The 24119-nt window shown below is 46.6% G+C and overlaps 1 protein-coding gene across 8 annotated transcripts in view; it reads right to left on the bottom strand.

The window, feature by feature from the left end:
- Nucleotides 1-8624: 8624 nt before the first annotated feature.
- Nucleotides 8625-24119, bottom strand: part of LOC101787695 (endogenous retrovirus group K member 7 Gag polyprotein-like) — a 98491-nt gene continuing 82996 nt past the window's right edge. For all 8 annotated transcript variants that reach the window (XM_063244518.1, XM_063244514.1, XM_063244521.1 and 5 more), the window contains one exon: nt 8625-21670. In XM_063244518.1, the coding sequence (XP_063100588.1) occupies nt 14363-15994 (1632 nt within the window). In that variant the 5' untranslated portion in view covers nt 15995-21670 and the 3' untranslated portion in view covers nt 8625-14362. The remainder of the gene's footprint in view (nt 21671-24119) is intronic.

Genomic DNA, 24119 nt, shown 5'->3' with positions numbered 1-24119 from the left:
TAAAAAAGGATACCCAACTCAGACGGGTCAAGCTGGATCAAATACTAGAGTACAGTATAAGACCTGCTGTATATTTCACAGAAAGTATCCAGCTTATCCACAGCATATTACCCGCATTAGTAGCTGTCAGTCACGAACATGTTATTCCGCTATTTTCACCAAATTCTAAATTTGAAAAGTTCTCTAAGCACTGCGATTAATACATGCAAACACACATTGACACAAACATACAGATTCTGCTTGTTTAATCATCACCGCATACAAGGTGAAAAGCACTGAACAAAGCCCGTTTATACATGCAATGAAAAACAGGACGAACAGGTATTTACTCTGAAAAACAAAAACTTTTTAAAGCGGTACAAGTTCTATCTATCAGTCAGAAAAAGTTAAAAGTTTCAAAAATTAAATTTAAAAACATTTTAAATTGCATGCTCCATAATTAGTGGTTCTATTGGCAGTACTGAACTTTACAAAAACCCACCCTGGGGCTGGGGATCTAGCTCAGCGGCCTGAGTGCCAGCCTGGCGAGTGTGACATCATGAGTTCATGAGTGTGACATCATGACATCATGAGTTGCTTCAGACTGTGAAACAAAACTGCAAGCTGTACTCTCACTTCCTGCACCAGGATGCAGGAGAGGGCCTGCTCCTCACAGCAGCTCTGGAACTCTCAGCGACCTCCGCTGCGAGAACTGATCTGTGCGCGCTCTCAGCAGCTCTCAGCTGATCTGTCTCCGCGGCCTCTCACTCCAGCGGCCTCCTGTGTGACTTCTTTCCCCACTCAGAGGCGGCTGCGGTATCTGGTGCTGCATGGTCAAATTTATCAGGGTTTTATTGGCAGAATCTGGATGCTGACCACTTTCTGTGATCACTTTGGTGACGAAAAGCAGTAGATTTGGTGGAGAAGGAGAACCGTGCCAGGTGGCAGACTGGTTCATCTCCTGAACACATCAAGACTGAAGATTGGATGCGGCTGCCAGGAGTCCGGAAGCTGTGGGGTGTGAGGAAACATCAGATATCTGCACCCTGGACCCTTCTCTAGTGAATGGGCAAGACAAGAGAACACCCTCCCCTGGTGCCAGCCCCAAATACGTAAATACACCAGGAGAATTAACTGGCTTGTCTTCTCCTTCTGGCTAGAATGTCACCTGCTCAGGGCATTCAGCCACTCTCCTGTTTTAACGAGGATAGAAAAGGGGACTAGAAATTGGAGAGTGTCAGACATTTCAGAAGGAAGGTGTGCGCTTGGAGAGATGCTTCAGTGTGCACACTGTGTGCTCTGAACTGCTGAACCATAGCATGGATAACTTGCTTAGAGAGGAAGACAAGGAGAGAATTGCAAGAGTACAGAAGACAACGTTTGGCCACGTGAGCTCTCAGCAGGAGCCCTCAGCAGGAGCCCTCAGACTCCTCCCCGCACACACGAACACACCAGCACCATCTTTGCTTTCCTCCAGTGCCTGAATTTTAATGCTAACTCACGCAATTAGTATTTATTAAGTGCAACTCTGCAGTAGACTGTTTTAGACAATGAGATACAACCCAATACAACAGATTTAATTTGAAAGTTCTTTGTGGAAAACGGAGCTTCAATATTTCTAACATTATTTAATCTCAGTAAATCTAATCTCTTCTAAACATTTTCAGACTTCTTATTAAGCTACTTCTGACTTCTGTAATTTACTAAAAAATTCATTAAAGAGTTCATTAATTTTTCACTAATCTATAAACCCCATCACTGCAGTTTTTATTAGCTAAGATATAATTAAGTAGGTTTGACTTTTTAATTTTAGGAACAAGTCATTTACCTACACTATCAACAGTTTTATTATAATTACTTTTTTACTCCAGCAGATTTCTTTCTCCATCAGGCCCATAATTAGAATTCCACACTTACTGTCTCGTAGTTACGGTGCATTTACATCTGTCTTTTGTTACTCTTTGTCTTAAACACTGAATAACTTGTAATCTTAACTGTTTTAAGTAAATCAATAGCAATATTACACACAAAATCCCACACGTGTGATTAAATATAGACACGCCCACTAGAAAACCTTTGATCTTCATTCCTGACTTTCATGTCTTATGGAGATGGTTCCGCATGGCCACAGGTTATTCATCTGGGAGCAACTCTAGACGGCAAGTATTAGGAGGGTCAGTACTGAACACGTACAAACGTTTTTGCCACTGCTCACTGAAGTATACGTGCAAGTAATTTACACAGTATTTACATTGCATTAGGTGGTATAAATACCACAGGGGTCACTTAATGTACACAAAAACACGTTGCATGTTGTATACAAATGGCACAGTATTTGATACAATGAAGGCGAGCAGATTTGGGTATCTCCGGGGACCTGGGCCCCAATCCTTCTTGGATACTGAGGTCATCATGTACCCTTCGCCTATCAACTTACTTCATGTCATGACATATACGTTGAATGCTGATTCTTGCCAAGCGGAAATAGTGGTGCAGGAGTGTATTTCTCTCAAACAAACATGCATTCACCGAACAGAGGTAGCAGTAGCCCTGTCAGTATGGTCTTTCTGAGATTTGGTTTCTGTAAGAAGTTAGAGATCAGGAATATAAAATGACAAACTATATGGTTCTGAAGGAAAGTTCTAGACTGTCTATTCTTTTCCTATGAGGATGCAACATGTTTTAAAAATAAATAAGTAAAATGGAGTCAAGAAAGCTTTGCTGAAGCTAAAAATTCAGTCATCAAAATAATTTTTATCAATTTAGGCTTCAATTCATCCACTACCCAAGACATTTTTATTCTGGGGCTCAAACAGTCTAAAAAGCTTAAATGGCAATTTCTCACCTTGTTTTTATTTTTTTCCTTCTCTTGTTTGCAGTATTATCCTGAGTATTTGCAGACAGTCTTTATGTGAAATGTTAACTATCATTTTAGTCGTTACTTTTCTTTACAAAATAAATTTTTTTAACAAAATGTACTCAATTAAAAAGCTAAAGCTCACATGAAGTCCAGAGAAACTGTTTCTGGAAGAGCTGGGTTGTACATGGAAATTAGACTGTAAAAGTTGTGATCAATGGGGGAAAAGGGAGACCATTTGAAAAATACTTTAGGGCGATGCTCATTTGAACTGTAGCATGAATTTAATGTGTGAGGTGCCCACGAGTGGCTAATATAAATGCTCATGCCATTCAGTGTTTTTTCACCTTCCACCACTTACGGCATTATTCAGAGATTACAAGATATAGCAACAAATAAAAGCTAAAGATGCGACTTAACATAGAGTAGACAGCAACCAAAAAACCCACATATTACACAGAGAAGCATGTTCTGCCAGATACACCAAAACTTCACACTATAAATTTACATAAAACCTAAAAAATTATTTTACCTAAAAAACCCTTCAAATAGTTTGTATAATGGATGTGAACAAAAAATAGATCTTTGAAGCATCCAAGATTATTAGCATTTTTAAGCCTTCCGAGTTTAAATGATCAGTCACGCATCTGACAGTTGAAAGGGGAACTCCAAAGGCTCTGAAACACGCTGTATCACATTGGGAGTGGACACGGTCCTCACTGCAGAGAGGACCCAGGGACGTTCTCCTAAAGAACCCCTGGGAGTTGAGCCGTCATGTCTCCTGCACTTGGGAAGGAGGCCCAGGTGACTGTACCGCAGTGTGGGGTGCTCTGTGACCACAGATGCTGGGGATCCCGGGGGAGGCCCCCAGAGTCCCCAGAACCAGGGGGACCACTGACACTCAGGGACATGCCATTGTTTTCCCTGTAGAGGAACGGATAGGCCTGGACACCGCTCATGGAATCCATACAGAGTACGAGGTTAGAAAGCCTTGCCTGAGCAGGAAACCCAGAGGAGAAGGAGCAACATGCAGACGCAGAGTACCCAAAGTCCTTCTGCCCCATCAAAGGCCTGAGCCAAACTTCACAGCCAGGATATCAGCGCAAGGTGGTAGCACCAACTGCAAGAGCAATCGACAATTCCTAGGGCAGGTCGGCCATGACTATCCTGGCTTGAATTCTCACGCAAGAAGAAATGCCATTTGGAATGGCACTGCTGACCACGGATGTTAGCCCGTCCCCCAGCCATGGACGCTCACTGCCTCATCCATCCCGTTCCCGGAGCGGCCTGGGCACACTCTCCTTATCCCTGTGGCTCCTTCCAGCCAAAAGCCTCTGTGGTCCCAATTAGAGACTTCCCTGTGAATACGCTCACAAAGCTCACAAACAGAAGAGCCCTTTAGTACTTTAGAGTAGCTTGGAAATATTTTTTTCAATTAAAAGTTAAATAGAAACTGGAGTGTAAATGGCTCGTATCTATATATACTGTATCTGGTCTGTCAAAAAACATGAGTTTTTAAAAAATACAAACTTACAGGGGCTGGGGATTTAGCTCAGTGGTGTAAGTGCCAGCCTTGCAAGCATGAAGTCGTGAGTTCGATCCCCAGTACCAAAAAAAAAAAACCTTACCAACAAAAAGTAAAGTGTAAACAAGTCCACACTGCAAAATTTACAGATGTTCTCAGTTCTTCTATAAAAAATCTAAACAGAATGTATTGTGAGCCAAACATTTGAGGTCCTCTAAATTCAGTAGTTGACTCTCTCATTCCCTAAGTGGCCATCCTGGGAGATGGAACCTTTAAGAATGTGGCTAAGGTTAAATCTCAGGGGTGGGGCTCCGATCCTATAAGGTTAGTGTCCTCATAGGGAGAGTCATCAGAGACCTTGAGCTATGTCACTCCCTGACTTCATGAGTACTTCATGGAAAGGCTCATGTGAGAAGATGCCATCTGCAAACCAGAAAGACCACCTGGTCCAAGAACACTGCCCAGGTGACCCTTGGTCTGAGACGTGAGCCTCCAGAATGGTGGAAAAATAAGAGTTTCTTAGTGATGCCTTGTGGTCCACAGGGCTTTGTGGTAGCATCTGAGAAGACCAACATAGCATAAATATCGAAAGAGGGCTGGACGCCTCCTGCTGGGCTGCACGTGTTGGAGAGAGTGAGAGCTGCCAGGTGGGAAGAGACCGAGATCTTCTAAGAGGGAAGGAAGGCTGTGCAGTGATGCGGACAGAGTGTAAATCATAATGTGGGACCAGTAAGCTCAGGAACCCACAATACCTGTCAGGCACAGACAGAGAGTTAATACAATAAGCAACAGCTTCCTTTTCTGTTTAATCAGATTCTAAATCAAGCTTCTAGTAAGCTCAGGAGACTTTCCCTAGGGACTAAAAGAGTGTCCTTTTAACAAGCATTGTGAATTAGATCAAAAAAATAAAAAATAAAAAAAGCTCAAAACCCAATCAAGTCAACCAAGTGGCCCTGAAAGACTAGGGCAAGGGAGACACACAGAGAGGAGAAACCTCTCCTCACCAAGCCAGATTGCCCAAAAACAAACAAAACAGAGGTTTCTCTCAGACCCTCAGAGGGAAATAAAAAACCTAGCCACACTTCCATGAAAAGGTAAGAAGATTCCCAAGAGTGAAATCTGTGCAGAGTATCTTGAAGAGCCACCCCAAAAGGACCCTGCAAGGAGGGCAGGCCCTGATTTTGTGTGTAGAACTGTAGTGGTCATTTGGTCATTTTGCTGTTGCTGGAGATGGTACCCAACACCCACAATTTAAAGGAGAGAAGAGGTGTAACTTGGCTTACAGCTTCAGGGGGTCTGGTTCGTGACCAGTTGGCCTCAAGACAGAAACGTTATGGTGGAAGGCATGGGGAGGAAAGGTTTGTTAGTATACAGTGGCAGGGAAGCACACCAGGGGGACAGTGCAGGAAGGAAGAGACAAGGACCCAGATAGAGTCCCCACAGGTCCACCACTTGCCCAGACACCCTCAGGAGAGTGCTGCACTCCTGCCCTGGGTGGTTCCCACAGCAATCGAGGTGACACGATGGATCATAACCACCCCACGCACCTTCACCTAGAATATAGGTCTGATGCAGACACGAGATCATCGGAGAAAGGGAAAAGACAATTAGATGAGACACCCTCCACATTCTGGGGGGATTCCAGCAAAAAGAAGGGCTTTGACCTCTCTGGTCACTACTGACTCTAAGCCTACCACCCATGCGAGAGAAGTTTGCAAAGAATACCTTGTTAACCGCCACCAGTTGCAGCTAAGGTTTATTAGAATCCTGCTCTGCAGGAAGTGAAGCAGGACATCAATGTCTCTTTTACTGCAAGGTAAACAGGCACTTTGAAAACCAATATTAGAGCTGTTAAGCAGCTAATAAGTAAACACTGCATTGAACTAAGTGCTACTTCATTAAAAATGCTCACAGTCCCACAAAATGCACCATTAATCTCTGTTCGTTCATCGTGCCAATGCGACGTGTCTTGCTGGTGAATTCCCCGTTGTGCAGGTTTTTCTTTTAAGGCAGTAGCTCACTGGAAGAGTGTGGGCTTTAATTGGATGATGGCTTGGAGGTCTGTAGCCTCCCGGAGGTTAAGTAATGTAGCATGGAGCCCGCGCTATGCACAGGGAATGTTTTAATACACTGGTGTCACCACAGCTGTGTGATCCCGGGCAGACAGGTGGCCCTGAAGAAGCAGTCTATCGTCTCTAATGCCTGAGTTCAGCAGTTTTAATTCCCACCTCTGTGTGATGTTTGACAGTTCATTCATTTAGAGAGCTGCAGCGAGGCACAGGTGGCTGGAGTTCAGATGGTTATTTTAAGGATGTGTCGCTTCTGTTTATTTTTTAATGCTAAGGAGGACACAGCAAGTGAGTTGAAGGGAGACCTTTTGCACACACGAGGAGCTGTTCCTTCAGGAGGGAGAATGTCCCGACATTTCAGGACTCCGGACTTCGGGAGGGGCCAGGCTTCCAGAAGACTGAAATATTGATGGGTGGCGAAGTGCAAGAATCCTCCCAGAGTCCCTGCTCCAAGCACTGTCTTAAAGCACCTGCAGATGGAAAGTAGGCATCCAGGAGACCCCTAAAGCTTACTGTTATTTGTGGAAGCATCTGGAGTAGTCTTTGTCCTGGCTGGGAAAGGAATTTATGAACTTCCGTCTTGACTTGAATGCAAAGTTACACCAGAAATCAAAGCGAGCACGGTTCACAGGGACTCAGCTTTTCATACCAGAAGACAATGGAGAGGAACTAGGTGTTTGCACAATAACCTGAGGTGTTCACCCAGCAGCTCGGGGGGTCCTCAGCCAGCCTTGGGGATAAGGGTGCAGACTGAAGAGGGAGAAAGAGAGATGGGGGGCCAAGCCCTTTGAGGGGGAGAGAGAAACCCAGAAGACCTAAGGTCAGGGGTTAGTGAGGAGGTCCAGAAGCAAATGGCATCACAGTAGCACTCAAGGAGCAATCTGTCTTTTCAGATGCAGCTCAGAGAAGTTTTTACATGTTAATAGCATTTCTATCACAAAACCCAGTGAAATTGCTAATATAAAAAGAACATTACCAAGAATAAACTAGCAGCACCTAAAGTATTATTTATTATGCTCCAAACTAACATTTTCTACTTCAAAGGAAAATCACTCATTTTTTTATCATCTTTAAATTGCATAAGGCAGCTTTTTAAAATGTGTAGAAATTGCATCGAGCGCCTTTGTAACATAACAACATCACCTATCCTTCACGGAATCAGATCTTGAAGCCCTAACAACTCATGATCAGATGCAAAACAGTATTTTGTAAGCTAAGCAGCTCCCACCATTTTTCTCCTCTCAGATTTATGCTCTTTTCTCTGTGTCACTACTTTCCTTGAGCTCTTCACCTAAACCCTCACTATAGAGCCATCACGTCCACACAAAAGTAGTCGGTCAAAGCCCATTGGTAGCCCCTTTCCTTATTCTGTCTCTGAGTGTCCCCCCCTCACCCCGTGCCTGGCCAGCCTCACCCTGAGGTTCCCACCCCGGAGCTCGGGAAGTGACCGGGAGGCTGTGTGGGAAATGCTTCCTCTCCGTGGGAGCAGCGAGTGTGTGGGGGTCCCCCCAACACACACTTCTTCCACACCCTGTGAGAACCACAGCTCGTGTGTTTCACACACACGCAGCGCACAGCACAGCTAATGATCTTTCTCCGGAGTCGTTTCTTTTCCATGCCTCTTTTTAGAAGCTCGCAGTCATTTTCAGTTGCCATTTTAGTCAAACTGAGCTAAATAATCCTTTTGATTTCTAAAAAGGAATTTCTCAAATGCACAATACTGAGTCACTCCAGGAGTATTTTAAGCCAGACTTATTAGTATTTCTCAAGATTTTTTAAGTTTTCCTGGCAAATCAATGCACTATCATTGAAGGTTTAGATATTTAACTAGACACAAGTATAAATGTTATGTGATTCCCTTTTTTAATTTAAGATGTTATGATGAAATGTTCACTTTTCTTGATACAGAAGACATTTCCAGAAAACTAGAGATTTCTTTGAATGAGTAATTAAGCTTTTCAAAGACTTCCGGATTGAATCATAAACTGTCATTTCTAACTGTCACTTTGCTCTGACACTTCTACATTAGCAAATTGTATTTCTGGGGGGGAAAGTTAGCATTTCGGAATGACGTTTACTTACTACACATGCACAGTTCTACCTAAGGCTTGGTCTAATCTTTGATGCACAATGCTTAATAATCTTCAGAAGAAAATATAAACACTTAAAATTTAGTAATAATTCACAAAGTAAATTTTGCATTAGAAGCCTACATTTATTGCTAATAATATTTTTTAATTTTATTTTGAAAATGGTAAAATACACAGAACAAGACAGAATAAAGCCAACTAAGATCGTACAGTGAAATTGATACAGAACTTCACAGCAGGTTACTGGGATAACAGTAATAGGTATCACTGTATATTTCATTATCTTTATAACAGTCATTCTTTCAATCACATATATCAAAATGAGATGAAATACAGAACATTATGGAACTTATCAAAACAGAATATTGAATAGAGCAGTACCATTAATCAGAATAGAGCAAAACAGTAATAAAAATATTTGCCTTCAAAGAGACAGTAGAAGGAAGTCTCCCTTATTTGCTATGGCCAACCTCCCAGGAGACGCTCAGATTTCTGGTTCCCATTTGCTAATGGTGGGCACAGGAGAAGGGGGGTAGGGGAAGTGGGATGTTTGACTGTAGGCCGTGCACCAGTAGCTTCACTGTTGCTTAGCAAGGAGGCAGGCTGGTTGCTTGGTTTCATAGCGTCCTAAGTTCCAACATGGCGGGGATCTCAGGAGCTGCTGGTGATTCTCCCCCTGGAAGGGCTGCAGTCTGCCACCCCACCACTGCTTACCAGGGAGGAGCTAATAATGTTTTTAAACTTTGAAGCCAACTTTAGTCAAATATGGAAAAATGTTTTACGCATTTGCTGGGTTTCCTCCTCCCTTGGCAAAACCAGAGAGGAAAATGAGACAGGAGCAGGAGGATTTCCCTGGATGAAATGTCTCTATCAAGGTGATATTTACAGGATGCAAATTTCTGTTTGTTTGTTTCTGTCTGTGGCTTGTTCCCATAACCTACTAAAAAAACAATCACTCTAAATTCAGAAGCTTAAAATCTCAAAAGCCATGTGTTTTGCCTAGAAATATGAACTGTGAAGCATCTTATATCCACTTCTTGGGCCAGTGGGTGTTCACAAGTAGATTTGGGCTACCCTCACTGGAGCTGACTGGGCTGACAGCCACGCACACACTTAGTGTTTGGTGACTACAGATGGAGAGGCAGAAGCTTGGTGGCAGCCGCTGGTCCAAACTTCCTGAGGCTCCTCCCAGCTAGAGGGCTGATTCCTGGCTTTGGCCACCCCAGGAGCGCAGTGTGCAAGGTATGCCCTGGCTCCAACGATGCAGAAGCCTCACTTGTCAGCAATGCATTAGACACATCATGCACAAAAGCTTCACAGCTCAGAGGGAAAGGCATGGAACCTACCAGCTGAGAGAGAGTTGGCAGTTGCACAGCCTGAAATCGCCATGAAAGAGAGGGTCTGTTGTGGAAGTCATCTTTGGAAGAAAACAATCTGTAAGGTGCTGTAGTCAGGGTTTACATGGGAAAAGATTTAAGAGAGGACACATAATTTATAGCATTATTTTTATAATATGCACTCAAAGAGTCAAAAGCAAGGGGCTGGGGATTTAGCTCAGTGGCATAAGCGCCTGCCTTAAAAGCAGGCAGTTGTGAGTTCGATCTCCGGTACCTGTAAAAACAAAAAAGACAAAAAAAAAAAAAAAAAAAAAAAAAAAAAAAAGAGTCAAAAGCAAAAGAGTGCAAGATATCTGCCTGGGCTCTGGAGATCCAAAGAATCCAGCTGAGGGTCTGAATCCCACCACAGTGTCCTCCATGAGTCCAGCTGGAACCCTAGAGCCCACGACCATGTCTCTTGCAAGTTTGTACCAAGGATCTGCACTAGGAAGGCCCCAGTGTCAGCAGTGAAAGCTAGAAAGTGTGCCAGAGGGATGAAGGATCGATCTGCACCCACCAGCAGATCTGAGGGATCTGCACTGGAGCCAGGAAGTGACACTCAAGATACAGATCAGAGCTCCACCGAAGTGAACCACAGCCATCCTCAGCAACAGCGAGGACCTGGGCTCCTCCAATAATGAGAACAACCAAGTTCATATCAGGAAAACCAGCATCACAAGCTTCTCCAGGAGAACCAACAGCTCACCAGCTTCCCCCACCCCCCAGCTCTTTGCTCGCTGTCAGCATCGATGCTCAGGTGGGCCTTCCACACCCAGCATGATGCTGAAGCGGTCCAGCTGGGTTCCAAGCTGACCATCAGTTAATGTACCACATACAGATATCAGTAATCCCAGAAGTAGCTCTCTTATAAAAGGTGTTCACAGATCTACCTAAAATATTTCCACAACAGCTGTTCTTGCTAAATATTTTCTCCTCAGGAAGAACTTTTATGACTTTGATGGATGCATGATATGAACTACATCTAGGTTGAACATCACTCGGAAAAGCCTCACTTCTGATGAGAAGTACACACAAAGTCCTGTTGTTTCGTGCTCTCAAGGGCTCAGGACTGGCCGCTGGGCTGCTGAATCATTGCTTTTTTGGATAACCAGAACAACACTCTGGTTCACTCAGAAGAGAGTCATTTTGGGCCTACAGTATTCCATTTGTCCTTGCCCAGCCTGACCCTGCATCTTCACACAGGACGGGGCTCCTTTCCCCTCTTCTCTGGCCTCCTGTTTGCTCCCAAGTTTAATCACTGGGGCTGCCCATCTGTCAGCCCATTTCATGCCTTCACCATCAAGCCCCACACCCCTGCTTCAGCCACCGACAGGGGTCTCACACTCTGTGTGTTTCAAAGCAATACAAGGCAGGACAGCCTTAGGGATGTCTTGGGTGTGAGCCTCACTTCTCCATGGGCCTCGGGCCGTATCTACTTCCTCCTCTCCAGGCAGCTGGCTTCTATGGCTGCTCCACCTGCCAGCCCAGCCTCTGCACCCCACCCAAGGGCCGGCATTGGAACGCCCATTTCTGCCTCCATTGCAGAGAATGGGAACCTAGATTCGTAGCTGCTCACCCTGAGTCCAGTATCTGGCGTGGTTGGAAACCACAATGCAGAGAATGCAGCACGGTATGGGAAAAACACATCCAGAGAAACAGGACGGGGGGGGGGGGGAGGACCAGGGAGTAGGTCACAGCCTCTTGTGATCTGGAATTGAGACAGCTGGAAAACTGCCACTTAGCAAGACCAAAGAGGTCCAGGTAGTGGAGAGGAAACCTAAAAATGATGGAGAAATGGAAAGGCAACAGAGAAAAAAAGCAGTGCACAAAGCCCACCCCAGGAGTGCGGGGGGAGGGGTGTTGGGGCTGTACCAGAGAGAAGCAACAGCCCTGCAGGTCCAGCTGCAGAAGCCCAGGGTCAGCACAGAGGATTTAGCCCAAAAGAGACTCCTTTCCTAGGGTGGAAATGCCACCTGCTTAGTTAGCAGTGTGACCTTGTAGTCCAGAACAACACCTGATCAACTATGCTGAATGTCCAGGAAGATGATTCACTACTGATGAATAATTATCTACTGATTAATAAACTTAGTTAAATCAATCTGTCCATGGTTGAGTTTGGGGATGGTTGTCTGTCCTGAAAGATAGATCCCCGATATTGAGAGCCAAGGAAGATCATGCCCTAAGAGTAGGCTGTGGACACAACAATCTCTTACCTCCCTGTCGATGTCCGCTCCCGGCCGGCAGGAAGGACACACGACAAAGTCTGGTAGTGGACAACCTTTTCTTTTTATTTTCCTTCTCCGTACAGCCTGCCCTGGGTTCTCCCAGCTGAAGCCTCCTTTGGTCCGCTTCCCGCGGCTCCTTTTGTGCTTCAGTCTGCCCCAAAGCCTCTACCGGTCCGCTCTTCGCGGCTCCTTTTGGGCTTCTACTTCCGGGCTTCTATCTGGCTTCTACTTCCGCCCAGGGGTGGCACCGGTATATATACGGGTACAGTGTCCAATCATGTTAAAGTAAGCAAGGCAAGCTGATTGGCTAACATCATCAGTTGCCAGGCAGACTATATTGTTGAGCGGGTTGTTTACGCGGTAAGCAGGAAACTAACATATTCGATGGGAGGGGTAATCTACCTCAGGCCTCACTCTTTACTACAGGCCTCACGTCCGCCAAGTGAGGCGACCGGGCTCGGGGCTGCGGCTCCCAACATCTCCCCCTTTTTTATTTTTTATGAATGTGCGCATCGTAGCCCTTCCTGGACTGGGTGCAGAGGCTTATGCCCTATGCGTAGGCCCACCGTAGGTCCTTGGCTTAGACCCTGGTCGGCCGTCCCATGGTCTGCCAAGGCCCTGAGGCCCTCGTCCTTTTTCTAGGGCCAGGCACAAACTGGACGGAACCTGGATGCACACAAGCTTGCACTCATTTCCTCTCCGTAAAGAAATCCCCTCGGAGAGAAATTTAGACCTGGGCAGCATCTAACAGTCCAGCGGCTTACGTGCAGGATGGGGTAGGGCCTGGCTTAGGTCGAGTCGTGCTGGGGAGGCACGCTCTTACCCGTCATTGACTCACCTACCCTGCTGTGTATTGTCACCTTATGGAGGAGAATGAGGGATGCCCGCCATATCTAGACTCGGTCGTGGGCCAATTGAGCAAGCCATGCATATGCCTGAGGATCTTCTTGTCCATTTCGGGCTACCGCTATTTCTATTCATCTTATTGGTTGGTCTGTGATGGATCTCCAGTAGGGCAGGTCTGATCTTTAGTCGAGGGCTTTGTTGCCCGTGTCAGTCTCTCCGGTATCCACAGTGGTTCTCGTCCCGGTTCCTGTGGGAAAACACAAACCGCGCCTCGGTTCCAGCTGACCACTGGATCCGGGCCCATCCATTGTCCTGTCAGGACATCTTTCCACTTCACCCACCCTTTATGGTTGGGGGAAGGGTTGCAGTGCTCCACAGCTGGGGAGCGATTATCATTATTTAAATTTAAAAAATTGTGTGTGAATAGTGCCATGGATAATCGTGCCTTTGGGGCCAGGCCTTGGCCTACTCCCCCTTTTTGTTTTTGTAAAATTTCTTTGAGGCTTCTATGAGCCCTCTCAATGATTCCTTGACCTTGGGGATTGTATGGGATACCATGTTTTAATTGAACCTCCATCATTTTGCAGAACTCATTGAAGGCTTTGCCTATATAGGCTGGTCCATTATCAGTTTTTAATATTTTTGGTTTGCCCCATGCGGCCCAAGCTGCCAGGCAATGATTGATCACATTAGACACTTTTTCACCTGTTTCTGCTGTTGCAAATATGACGCGAGAACAGGTGTCTGTGGAAACATGAACATATTTAAGAGTCCCAAACTCCTGTATATGTGTGATGTCCATCTGCCAAACATCACCAGGGATCAAACCTCGAGGGTTTACTCCCATCGGTATGGCAGGTTTGTATGTGGCACAGGAGTCACATAGTCGCACGATATCTCGTGCATCTGCTCTAGAAACATGGAAATGGTTTGCTAGTGTCCTGGCATTAACATGAAATTTATCATGGAAGGCACGGGCTCGCTCGATTGGTGTTAGTAAGGTAAAAATCCATAACGGGCGAGTGGCAGTGTCAGCAGCCGCATTCCCCTGTGCCATGGGCCTTTTACCAAGTGTCATATGGAGTCCCTCAAAGACTTCCCCTGAGGAACCGAAACCTTGACTTTCTCTAATTTTCTGCTTTGAGGGAAATCTCTTGTGGAGACTGGGGAGCAGCAAGAGCTGCGCTATCTTGTCTCCTTTATTGATTACCATAGTACCCACAAGAGATTGAACCATAATTTTAATATGTCCTGTGTAGTCTGAGTCTATGACCCCCGGGACTACTGTGAGACCCCGAAGGGCCGTGGAGGATCTCCCGATCACCAGACCCACGGAATTTTTGGGTAACGGTCCCTTAAAAGTGGTTTCAACCACTTGAACACCCATATCAGGCACTAATATAAGTCCTGAGGCGACACTGAGGTCCACACCTGCTGACCCAGGGGTGGCCCTTGTTGAAGGCTGCCACCCTGAGCTGTCCTGTCTCTGGGGCGGGGGCCCGCCTTCGAAGGGGGCCCCCTCTGGCCGTTTTTTGGCTCTCTAGCATCTTGTCCACAAATACGGTTGCCCTGAGCATCAAAGACCGACCTACACTCCTCAGCTTTGTGTGATCCCTTCTTGCATCGCCCACAAACATATGGTTCTTCATTCCTAGGACGAGGCCTAGCATCTGCATTGTTTGGGCAGTGACGTTTAATGTGTCCTGGCTCCCCGCAGGCAAAACACCCTTTAGCCTTACATTCCCCTTCTAACCCGCGAGGTCCCCTCTGCTGTATAGCTGCGGCCAGGAGAGCAGCCACTCCCGAGTTGGAGAGCGGCCCCCCTATCTCTCTGCATATCCTAATCCAGGCATTGAGGTCCTTGTTCTTATGAGGAGCTATCGCTGCCTTGCACTCCTTTGTACACTGTTCGAAAATCAGCTGCCTTACCAGCGGTCGAGCCACTCCCGGATCAGAAAATATCTTATCGGCAGCATCTTGCATTCGGGCCACAAAGTCAACAAATGGCTCTGTGGTACCCTGAATTATTTTTGAAAGACACAAGGAGGCTGTTCCAGCACCACTTACTTGCTTCCAGGCGCGGAGTCCTATGGCATTGATTTGCTCATAGACAGCGCCGGGGAACTGGGTCTGGTCATCAGCGTGCCGACCTTCTCCCATAAGCATTTCCTTGTTCCACCCCCGGTTTCCTCGATTGGCGTTTTTCTCAGCCTGCTCGGCAGAGAACTCTGCATACCAGGCTCGCCAATCCCGGTAACTGCCCGAGGGCAGACACGCCTTTGCCAGCTGAATCCAGTCCGCGGGGGTGAGGGGCCCAGAAGACAGATTCTCCAGCATGGCAATGGTGTAAGGCGCAGTCGGCCCAAAGGTTGTAACTGCATTTTTAAGTTCTCTAATCTGCTTTATCTCAAAAGGCTCCCATACATTGCGTCCCTGGCCCATAGCTACTTGTACAGGAAATATCTCGTAGGGGCCACTATCTATCCCAGGTGGATGTACCTCATGAGACAAGCGTCCCCCCTGCCAAAGCCGCCTGTAAAAATACCGACCTGCCGGCGGCGGAGCATAAGACAGCGGCCGTGATTGGGCGGAGAGTGGGGGCCCGTGCATCACTTCCTGTTCTGGCGAAAGGGGGGGGGGCTCCCAGGCGGCCGCCTCGTGGCGAGGAATCGCCTCCGGGAACGGCCCCCGAGGTGGGGCGGAAGGCTTTGCCTCCCTCTCGCGCCGGAGCGCACTCAGGAGCTCTCTACTCTTCCGCAGACCCGACTCCTTATGGAGCGACTTAGGCTCCTGACAGCTAGTCTCTTTGGCCTCCCTGCCATTCAACTTTCCCTCGTCCTCGGAGTCAGACGACTCCGAGGCTAGAGCCCCGTCCTCCTCCTTAGCATCCTTGTTCCCCTTGACAGACACCTCTCGGGAGCTCCCTGACTGGGCCTGCTCAGATACCCTGCGTACTTTTGTAAGCTCTTGAGAGCTTTCTCCACAACCACCCTCGCTCTTAGTGCCGCTACCTAGCATGTTTCCCATTTTTTAATATGTTACTCACCGCGTGAGGCCCAAGGAATCCGCCACTTACGCGTGAGCCTGAGGGGAGTCTAAAAGCCCTGTAGGTGCGCGCCACCCAGAGCCCAGGCTTATCCCCAACTCACCTGTCTCGCAGCTCTGTACTGGAGCGTTGTCCACTTCCACGTCGCGGGGGTGATCAGTCCCCGGGCGGGCCTCCAAATGTCGATGTCCGCTCCCGGCCGGCAGGAAGGACACACGACAAAGTCTGGTAGTGGACAACCTTTTCTTTTTATTTTCCTTCTCCGTACAGCCTGCCCTGGGTTCTCCCAGCTGAAGCCTCCTTTGGTCCGCTTCCCGCGGCTCCTTTTGTGCTTCAGTCTGCCCCAAAGCCTCTACCGGTCCGCTCTTCGCGGCTCCTTTTGGGCTTCTACTTCCGGGCTTCTATCTGGCTTCTACTTCCGCCCAGGGGTGGCACCGGTATATATACGGGTACAGTGTCCAATCATGTTAAAGTAAGCAAGGCAAGCTGATTGGCTAACATCATCAGTTGCCAGGCAGACTATATTGTTGAGCGGGTTGTTTACGCGGTAAGCAGGAAACTAACATATTCGATGGGAGGGGTAATCTACCTCAGGCCTCACTCTTTACTACAGGCCTCACGTCCGCCAAGTGAGGCGACCGGGCTCGGGGCTGCGGCTCCCAACACCTCCCAATGTTGGAAATGTAGGGAATGACAGCTCCCACTCCCATGCAACTAAAGAGAAGGCCCCCCAAATTCTTGCATGCTCTGAAGCTCTGTGGGAGCCCAGGAAACTGCAGGTCCAGATCTCATCCTGTTGACCTTGAAGTATGTGGCTCTGTACAATTCCAGATCAAGCTTTAATGATCTCACTTAATCCTCCCAGTCCCCAAGCATAAATAACATCATTTAGACTTGAACATTTGGTGACAAAAAGTCCCAGTGGAGTTCAGAAGTTGCTGCCTGTGCTGTGGAGTCCTATCCCGAATTCCCCACTTGTTTATTTTGGGTATTATTTAAATTTCCTTTGTACGTTTCCTACCCAAATTCTAAACATTGCCTTTGATCTTTAGGTTTTATTCAACTAGGTCCACTCCCTGAAATTCTAAGATATGTTTTGGCACAACACAAAAGGAACTGAACAGATTAAATATTTTTCTGATTCTTTTTTAAACTTTGAAGAAACACAAGTTAAAAGTTATTGTCAACGTCATGCAACTTAGGGAAGGGCAGCGGCTGTTTTTATAGGCACTTCAGAGGAACAATAGCCACTAATATCCGTAGGATAATATCACTGAGCCTCTTAGCTCGTGTTTCTTTTATCAAAATTGTTAGGCCAACATGTCTTTTAATGCTTTCTTTTTTAATTGCTGAAGAAAGCCTGAAGCATTCCAAGAAAGTCAGACTAAAACATAACAATAGAGCTGCGTCTGTTTGCAGAAGGAGCTCTTTCAGAGCCTGTGACTAACCCTTGGGGAATGCACCATCACCGCGTGAGTACGGATGGCAGTTTTGCCACAGCCTGTGGACTAATTTGTAATAAAGATATAATTTTTATCTGTCTTTTACCTCCCAATGTTGGAAATGTAAGTAGCAGTTTAATAAGCCAAAGTCCTTCACAGGAAAGAACTCTGAATTGCAAAGTCATTCCCGGGCCTGTCTTGCTGCTCTCAGCGGGGTTGTTTGCTGTTCAGCTTCGCCTGAGAAGGTTTGCCCGTGTGCACTCTGCACCCTGCACCCTGGGGACTGGAAGTGGCTGACCTCTTGCCAACGTCCCTTCTTCCCGGCCACCTTGGCAGGCATCATGGCTCTCTAATCTGGGCTTCCTGCTGCAGCCTGGGCTACAGTGTAAGCCGGGCGAGGATTCCGGAGCACCGGCCCTGCTTCGCAGTTGAGCTCTGTAAATCCATTTAGATATAAAAGCTACTCACCTCCAATACCCTGGGATGAAAACTTGAAACTCTGCTCAGGATCCATCACTAGCCTTCCTGCAGTTGCCGCCTGCGTCTAGAGCTCCATGCGGAATCCAGCCCAGGCGCTGAGGTCTAACACCCACCTGCTTTGCCTCCCTCCCCCTAGGATCCTGACCCTAGGCCCCCAGGCAGATGCCTGAGATTGCACTGGAAGGCCACCAGTTGCAGGGACTCCTCAGTCTTCTGTCTCCTTGCCCCTGACTGCTGAGCCCGGGCTCCTGGCTATAGCCCCTGCATTACCTGAGGCTGGAATCATACAAAGAGAAGAGGTTGAGTTTAGGGGTGCCCAACAGCCTGGGATCCACTCCAACAATGGACCACTAAACACCTCACTCTGCTGATCACCCTCAGCTCCACCGCCCAGTACATGCCCAGCACCAGAAGAGACTCTGGGACTCTGAGGAAAGAAACCCAGTGGCATCACTTTCCCTGTCAGTTCCCATGGGGCGGTGTTCACCATTCATGGGATAATTGTTCATTAAATTCTGTCTAGACAGCCATGTGGTGCCCTCCCCTTGCAGAATGTCCACCGCAGGTCATCCTTTGGCCTTATTTCAGTCCCTGGTGGCCACTGGACAGTTCTGCTTGGATACAAACCTGGCTGCTGTTACTTGATTACACTCAGAGGGCATGTTCAGATGCCAGTGCTGTATCTGAAATATCTAAGTGCCTGTTCAGCTTTCAAACTGGGATTTTAAAATCGGTGCCTGTGTTGCACAGAGGCTCCCAGGCTCTGCAAGGCCATCGCTGTGGTCACTGGGCTCAGACCCCAGCCGTGCCTCCCCCGATGTCCTGGCCCCGTGGGGAACTCGTTACTCCCCAGGAAGGCCAGGACCCCAGCAGGCAGGCCTGGAACAAGGGCGGGCTTGTCTGATGGTGCTGCTTCTCGCCGGGAGGTCGGGATGCCTATGTGATTCTGGCTTCTCTGACGAGCTCCTGTCACCCTCCTCCCTTGGCACGTGCCAACCAGTCCGCCACTACCAGTGCCTTCACAGGAAGCAGCACGTTGCAGTGAAAAGGCTCGGGCTCCCACGCACGGCAGGACCCGCACAGGCCAGCGCGGAGGGCAATGCATGCGTGGTTCCCATTGTCCTCGAGCTGACAGTGCAGGAACCTGTGACTGAAGACAGCAGACGAGTGAGAAGAAAGGAAGGGATTAAAGAGACGGGAAGGAAGGAGAAGGGCAGAGGGCTTGGGGTGCTCAGCGTGAAACGTGAGCCAGGACCCTGAACCGCATCCCCGTGAGAAGTGCCAGACAAAGCCGCGGGGTCCCCAGAGCTGCGGCATCACTATAGCCACATTAACCTTTTTGCAGATTTAAATTAACCGATTAAATTTTCTGGGTGTGCTTAGGACAACCTAAGATAATTTAGTTTTTCTATGCAAATAAATATCACAACTAATGACCTCCTTCCAGAAAGTCTTTGATTAACGCCACAGAGCTGTCTCCCTAAGTGTTTCACGTTTCCGCAGGATCCTGGAGGTGCCGCCTGCTCGTCAGTAGACATCGCTGTTCCAGCCACCTCCCATCAGCAGTGGTTTTAACTGAGTTTACTAAGGCAGCACATTATGCTGCTGTCCATCAGAGAGTGGGAGGCCAGGTCCAGTTTCCTAAGCAGCTGGCCACGGGACCACAAGATCTGGCACTGGGTGCCAGAACTCTGCATGCCTGCATCACTGACCATAGTATTCCTCTATGAGACTAACTAGTTTCCTTAACTTGGTTTCCCACCCATGGATTAACTTGTGACATTCAGTATGTGCTTAAAGTATGCGAGCCAGATACGCCACATCTTAGAAAAAGCAGAACTGTACAAGCGAAGCACAGCTCGGTGGCCCCGAAAGGTTAGAGGCCAGAGGATTGCTTCACCACCAAAGAGCGCCAGGGAGCTATTTTAAAGATCACTGGGTTTATTTGTGTCCCGATTGTTGTGGTGGTGATGGTTTCACACAGCTGAGTTAAAACTCATACACGCACACAAAGAAAACTTTATGACAAAAGAGAACGACATTTCTAGTGTACGCTGTGATGGGGCTGGTGATGCAGGAGACCAGCAGATCTGCCACCAGGGCCTTGGCCTAGAGACCCAGGCTCTGTGTGCCCTGGGGCACAAGGTAAGCCAGCCGGTCCTCTGCCTTCTGTCCTTCTCCCGTCACGGCCTCAAGATAAACCTCTTAGCTTTCCCAGCCACATCCTTGGTGTCAGAAACTTCCCGGGAAGACGGTTTCCCCTTCCAGGTCTTCAAGCCTGTCTTCTCCCAGGGCGTCTCCAGGATCCTGATGGACTTTGCTGGGGATGTCACCAGCTTTCCATAGCCAGAACCATCAGGAAAAATGAGACCTCCACACTCACCCCCTCCTTACATTTCTTAAATATCTCAAGTTAGAACAGACAAGTGTCACTAATCCAAGAAGTCCCAAGAATGTTTTTTGATCAACTCATTGAAGGAGGAAGGGATGTTTCCTGGGATGCGTTATCTGCAGAATTCTAATTTTATGTGTTACAGTTGTTGTTATCTCTTATAAGAGATATTTGTGCTATATTTATAAGAATTAAGGAGACAAACTAGACATACGCCTTCCAAGTGTTTGGCCATTATAATTAGTTTTGTGTTTTCATAAAACTAGTGGCTGAATGTGATCAGCATGGAAGGTATAATTTTTACAGATAAGGTAATTAATTGTGGGATAAACAGAAACAGAAATTAATTTTCACGGATGAATCTTATCATAAGTCCAGCTGGTAATATTTTTAGCAGAAAGCTGTAGTAGATATAAAGTCCCCTGGTGTTCTAGAAGGGTGACAAACTCCAGTTAATTAAATTTCCTGATAGGACTGCAGCCTTTATGAATTCCACAAATAGTGGCCTATAGAAAGAGATCCTCCAAAAATGAGGATGGTCAGAAAAAAAATAAGAGAAGCTTCTCTATCAGACACAGTTACATTAAAATGTAAACATACAGTTCTATTTGTGAGCATCGATCTAAACATCAGGTTATCTCCTTTAGGTAAAGTGTCACTAAATTGTCACTAAGGGGGAAAATTTGAAAGCACTCTTTTTTTTTTTTTTTTTTTTTTTTTTTTAAGAGACAAAACATGAGCAAATTTAGAAGAGATAACGTGGCAACTAAGCACTGTAGATCTGCAAAACTGAACAGCAGAAGACTGAAAAGCACAGGCCCGCCAGGGGGACCAGGAGGGAAGGCGTGTCCAGAGAGCTCCCCTGTGCGCGGTGCAGCGGTGCCTCCAGGGTCGGGGGCGCCGTAGCCTGGCCAAGAGCCCCGTGCTCCCATCAGACGCGGCCAGAAAACGCGGTGGAAGCGCAGACCTTTTCAGATTTATTCCAGGGGGAGACGCGCTGCCTTGACCCCCTGGGCCCCTGCCCCGGTTTGGGGACTCGCTGCAGTCCTCCTCCCAGTCCCGAAGCCGCTCTGCAGGCATGAGCGTCTGCAGCTGCACGGCGGCTCCCCGCGCCCCCTACAGATCCGTGTTTTCCTCGGTGGATGCGCGGTGCGGGGTCCCGGGAGCTGCCTTTCCTCGGAAGGTCCTGGGCGGCAGCGTTCGCGGTGTCTTTTTTAATAACACCTCATAAAGCATTCATGACGGGGACTTCCAGAGCTGCTGCAGGAAGTGGCCACAGGGCCCAGGGACAGGCTGGGAGGCGAAAATGCGGCCTGGCAGGCGCACGGTCCTGAGTTCAAATCCTGTAGGAAGGAAGGAAGGAAGGAAGGAAGGAAGGAAGGAAGGAAGGAAGGAAGGAAGGAAGAAAGAGCAAGCCAAGAACAATGGGGTAAGTGTATCTAAAGCATGGGAGAGTATTTCAGGGAAATTAAAGGCAACGTCTTTTCTGTAATTAATTTTTTAAGTTTAAACACTCATCATGCAGGGTGCGCACCTTAAGCCCAGCACTTGGGAGGCTGAGGCAAGAGGACCACCCTGAGTTCAAGGCCAACCTGAACTAGTGTGGTCCTGTCTCAAAACAGAGAGAGGGAAGCATCCAGCGTGTGTTCCCATCACCCTGTGGAGGTCCCTGACTGTTACCTCCTTTATATGCATCCAGACAAGAAATCAATGAAGCTGGAACCTTTTTGAGTAAAACAAGGCATTAAAGCAAATTAAAATGATCTAATGTTTTGAAATGTTGTTGACCAACAAATTTTCCATTGACCAATATATTTTGTGCTATATCATTGAGCTACATGGATAAATTTTAAATATTCTCTCAAATAGTAACATGCAAATGCTATGTTTTGAAAATACTTTTTTTTTTTTTTTTTTTTGCCTTTTTTCCTTTTTATCAGTACCGGGGATCGAACTCATGACTGCCTGCTTGCAAGGCAGGTGCTTATGCCGCTGAGCTAAATCCCTAGCCCCCAAAATACATTTTTTAAAAACTGAAAAGAACATACATTTTGGATATTAAACACAATTTTTAAAACTCCTGTGAAGCATGTGAAATTAACAGGTAACAAAAGCAGACCAATTATCCTTATTTGAACCAGTTTTTTAAATAATATTTGTTTCTAAAATCATGTCCTGGTTTTCCCTGAAGAACTTCTCTGTATAAGCCTGATGTGTTATCATTATTTTTATAAAGTTGTCTACATCTTTCCAAATATTTTTAAGTTATTAGCATGCACAGTGAAATGTGTCCATTGGCGCTGAGATGCTTAGGAAACTCAGCGTGATTTCTACCAGAAAGGATATATTGTCAGTGATATTTTTTGTACTGAAATGTGTGAATATTTCAGCCAAATATTTTCCTAGGTGCTGCCCTTTTAGTTCAAAGAGTATTTTAGAAAACATTTTAACAAATATTTTCACAAGACAAATCTCATCAAACAAGTCATCTCTCTTTGGGATTCTTTTGAATGCGTTGCCAAACTTGGATCTGTAAAATCATAGTCCCCGGTCCCACTCTGTCCTGGTGTGGATATAAACTTATCTGATCAGAAACACACGCTCCATCCAAAGGTTTGTCTCATAATTCACGATATTTCAATATGCAGTTACAGAATTTCCCATTTAAACCTCATGTTCCACTTAAGATCATAAGTTAATTCATTCCGTTCTGTCACTGGAAAAAGTTAAATGTCACAAGGTTTTGCAACCACTGCAATTTACTAAAAGTGTCAAGTATGCCGACATTTTGGGAATTATGTCCATTTATTACACTGACTACATTTTTAACTTATTCTCAAAAAAAGAAATAAAAATTTAAGATTTGTTTAGGTAAGAGTTCTATGTAATTACAGTTAAGCTTCATTTGATCTACCATAAAAAGTAAACATTTTAAAAATTCTCTAGATAAAGGATCAGAACCAGAGGTTTTTGCGTGCTAACCAAGTGCTTTACTGCTAAACTCCACCCCGTGTGAATTTTAGCTCAGTAAGAACATTGCTTTCATCAGACCCTGCTCGGCCAAAATATGTAGGCATGTTACGATGGAAAACAGTGTGTTTAATCAGCAGTGTTGAGAGTTTTCAGTGGATTTCAGTAGCATTCCTGTAATATCAGAGAAGTTAAAGCTGCCAGAATGCACTTCCCAAGCTTCTCTTTAGCTTCTATGAGTTGGATGACATCAAACAAATAATTTTCAATTTGAAGATTCTGAGGGCACAGTATTATTTTAAAAATCAACACTGTCTAACTGACCACAGAGTTCGTCAAGAGCTGGCCCATGAACAAGCAGGATAGTGTCACAGGTGTGCAAGTATGCTGAATCACAAAATGCAAAACTGCCCCGGAAGAGGTGTTGTTCCGCACAAAGTGCTGTCATTTCCAAGGGCCACGTGAACCAGGGCTGCAGACTCCCCTGGTCAGTGAGTCACAAGAGCTTCTTAAGGAAACCGCTAACTCACCGAGGCACAGGCTGATGCTTCTTTGGTGTGCGCGCTCAGATTTCTGCATTGCCAGTTATGTCATTATGCACAGGTCCCCAACTTTGCCTCTAGTTAGTAAATGTCTGCAGCTCCTTCTTAGGGGTCGTCCTTGGGAATCAGGCTTTCATTGCTGCATTTTGATACATTTGTATCGTTTAAATTACAAAAACTTAAAAGTTCTACCAAATACAAAAACGTATGTGTAAGTGTACACTCATAACTGACCCTAAACGACGATGCTGCTCCAGGAAGAGCAATCAGACCATGTAGA

The sequence above is a fragment of the Cavia porcellus genome, unplaced genomic scaffold (assembly GCF_034190915.1).
Source record: "Cavia porcellus strain 051 isolate PalLab524CR breed Dunkin Hartley unplaced genomic scaffold, mCavPor4.1 scaffold_120, whole genome shotgun sequence".
Taxonomy (NCBI): Eukaryota; Metazoa; Chordata; class Mammalia; order Rodentia; family Caviidae; genus Cavia; species Cavia porcellus.
This window is presented reverse-complemented; position numbering and strand designations above follow the sequence as displayed.